The sequence below is a fragment of the Octopus bimaculoides genome, chromosome 2 (genome assembly GCF_001194135.2).
Source record: "Octopus bimaculoides isolate UCB-OBI-ISO-001 chromosome 2, ASM119413v2, whole genome shotgun sequence".
NCBI lineage: Eukaryota > Metazoa > Mollusca > Cephalopoda > Octopoda > Octopodidae > Octopus > Octopus bimaculoides.
Genome location: NC_068982.1, coordinates 39,988,053 through 39,989,268, shown reverse-complemented (window position 1 = coordinate 39,989,268; position 1,216 = coordinate 39,988,053). Strand labels below are relative to the sequence as shown.

The following is a 1,216-nucleotide window of genomic DNA, read 5'->3' as shown; positions in this document are numbered from 1 at the left end:
TATATATATATATATATATATATATATATATGGGAAAGTTAGTTTGGTTATTTTATTATATTTTTCTTTAGAGCAAAATAAGTTTGTAACAATAAGACTTACCCAAGTTGAATTGCATTCGTTGTTGGTGAAAGGTAACTGCCGGATGACTGTCTTCTCTCCTCTGATACACTCCGTAGCATATGCCATGAAGTGCTGTCTATCGACGCTCTCCCTTGCATTGCTCTACGTCTACATTCCGCCTGTCTTTCACGATTAATCCTGCAAGAGATTAACAATTCTTAAGGCAAATATGAAATTCGATTATGCATTTGGTATCGTCGTTTATTTTAATAAAAATTAGGGTTCATTTATTCAAATAAAGTCCTGTAATGTTTACCTTTCAATATGTAAATAAACTTATATAATTCAGAACTGGCGAGCAAAACATGATTAATGCAAAGCATCGGTATATTATTTCTGTTTGTGCATACGTATATGCATATCTGCGATGCGGGTACACTGTCCTGCTTTGAAGAACTTATATAGCGTAACCTGGCTGTAATGGAAATCTCGTGTAAATTTAATAATCTTGAAAACTAAAACTATGAAATGAGTGTATGTGTTAAAATAACTTCTCTCTAGAAATAACTATTTGATATGACATGTCAATGTATATGACCGCTCCTTTCGTCAATATTCTCTCTCAATTCTTTGTATGTATACGTTTGTTGCTTACAGCGTAAACAAATGAGTTCTTGAAATTTAATTGCTTTTCCCAGAGTTTCTTTTTTTAATTTTCATTACTTCATTCTTGCCAACAACCTCTACCTATCCTACTCCTCTCCATACTTTAATTTTCATTGTTTTTAGCATTCTTACCAACATCTCAATCTACCGATTCCGTTCTCCTTCACGTGGTCATTATATGTATTAATTGAAATGACTTTGTTTTTAATAGCTCAGTATTCTCAATATTCTTACCAATATTCTCAACATTCTTTGGTACTTTTATGTTTTCAGGGTATCAATTTATCTTACCTTTTTTCATTCTTCACAGCATCCATAGAAACGTTTGTTACCTATATCCTCCACAACCATCTTTTCTGTCTTCTAATTCAACTAACCTTGCTATTTCTACTAACTTTAATATCTCTCTCTCAATCTCTCTCTCTCTCTCTCTCTCTCTCTCTCTCTCTATATATATATATATATATATATATATATATATATATAT

The 1,216-nt window shown here is 31.7% G+C and overlaps 1 protein-coding gene across 1 annotated transcript in view; it reads right to left on the bottom strand.

The window, feature by feature from the left end:
- Positions 1–1,216, bottom strand: part of LOC106884224 (GTPase-activating Rap/Ran-GAP domain-like protein 3) — a 1,434,052-nt gene that overhangs the window by 1,021,805 nt on the left and 411,031 nt on the right. Inside the window, exon 3 of the mRNA XM_052965840.1 lies at positions 103–261. Within this exon, the coding sequence (XP_052821800.1) occupies positions 103–261 (159 nt within the window). The remainder of the gene's footprint in view (positions 1–102; positions 262–1,216) is intronic.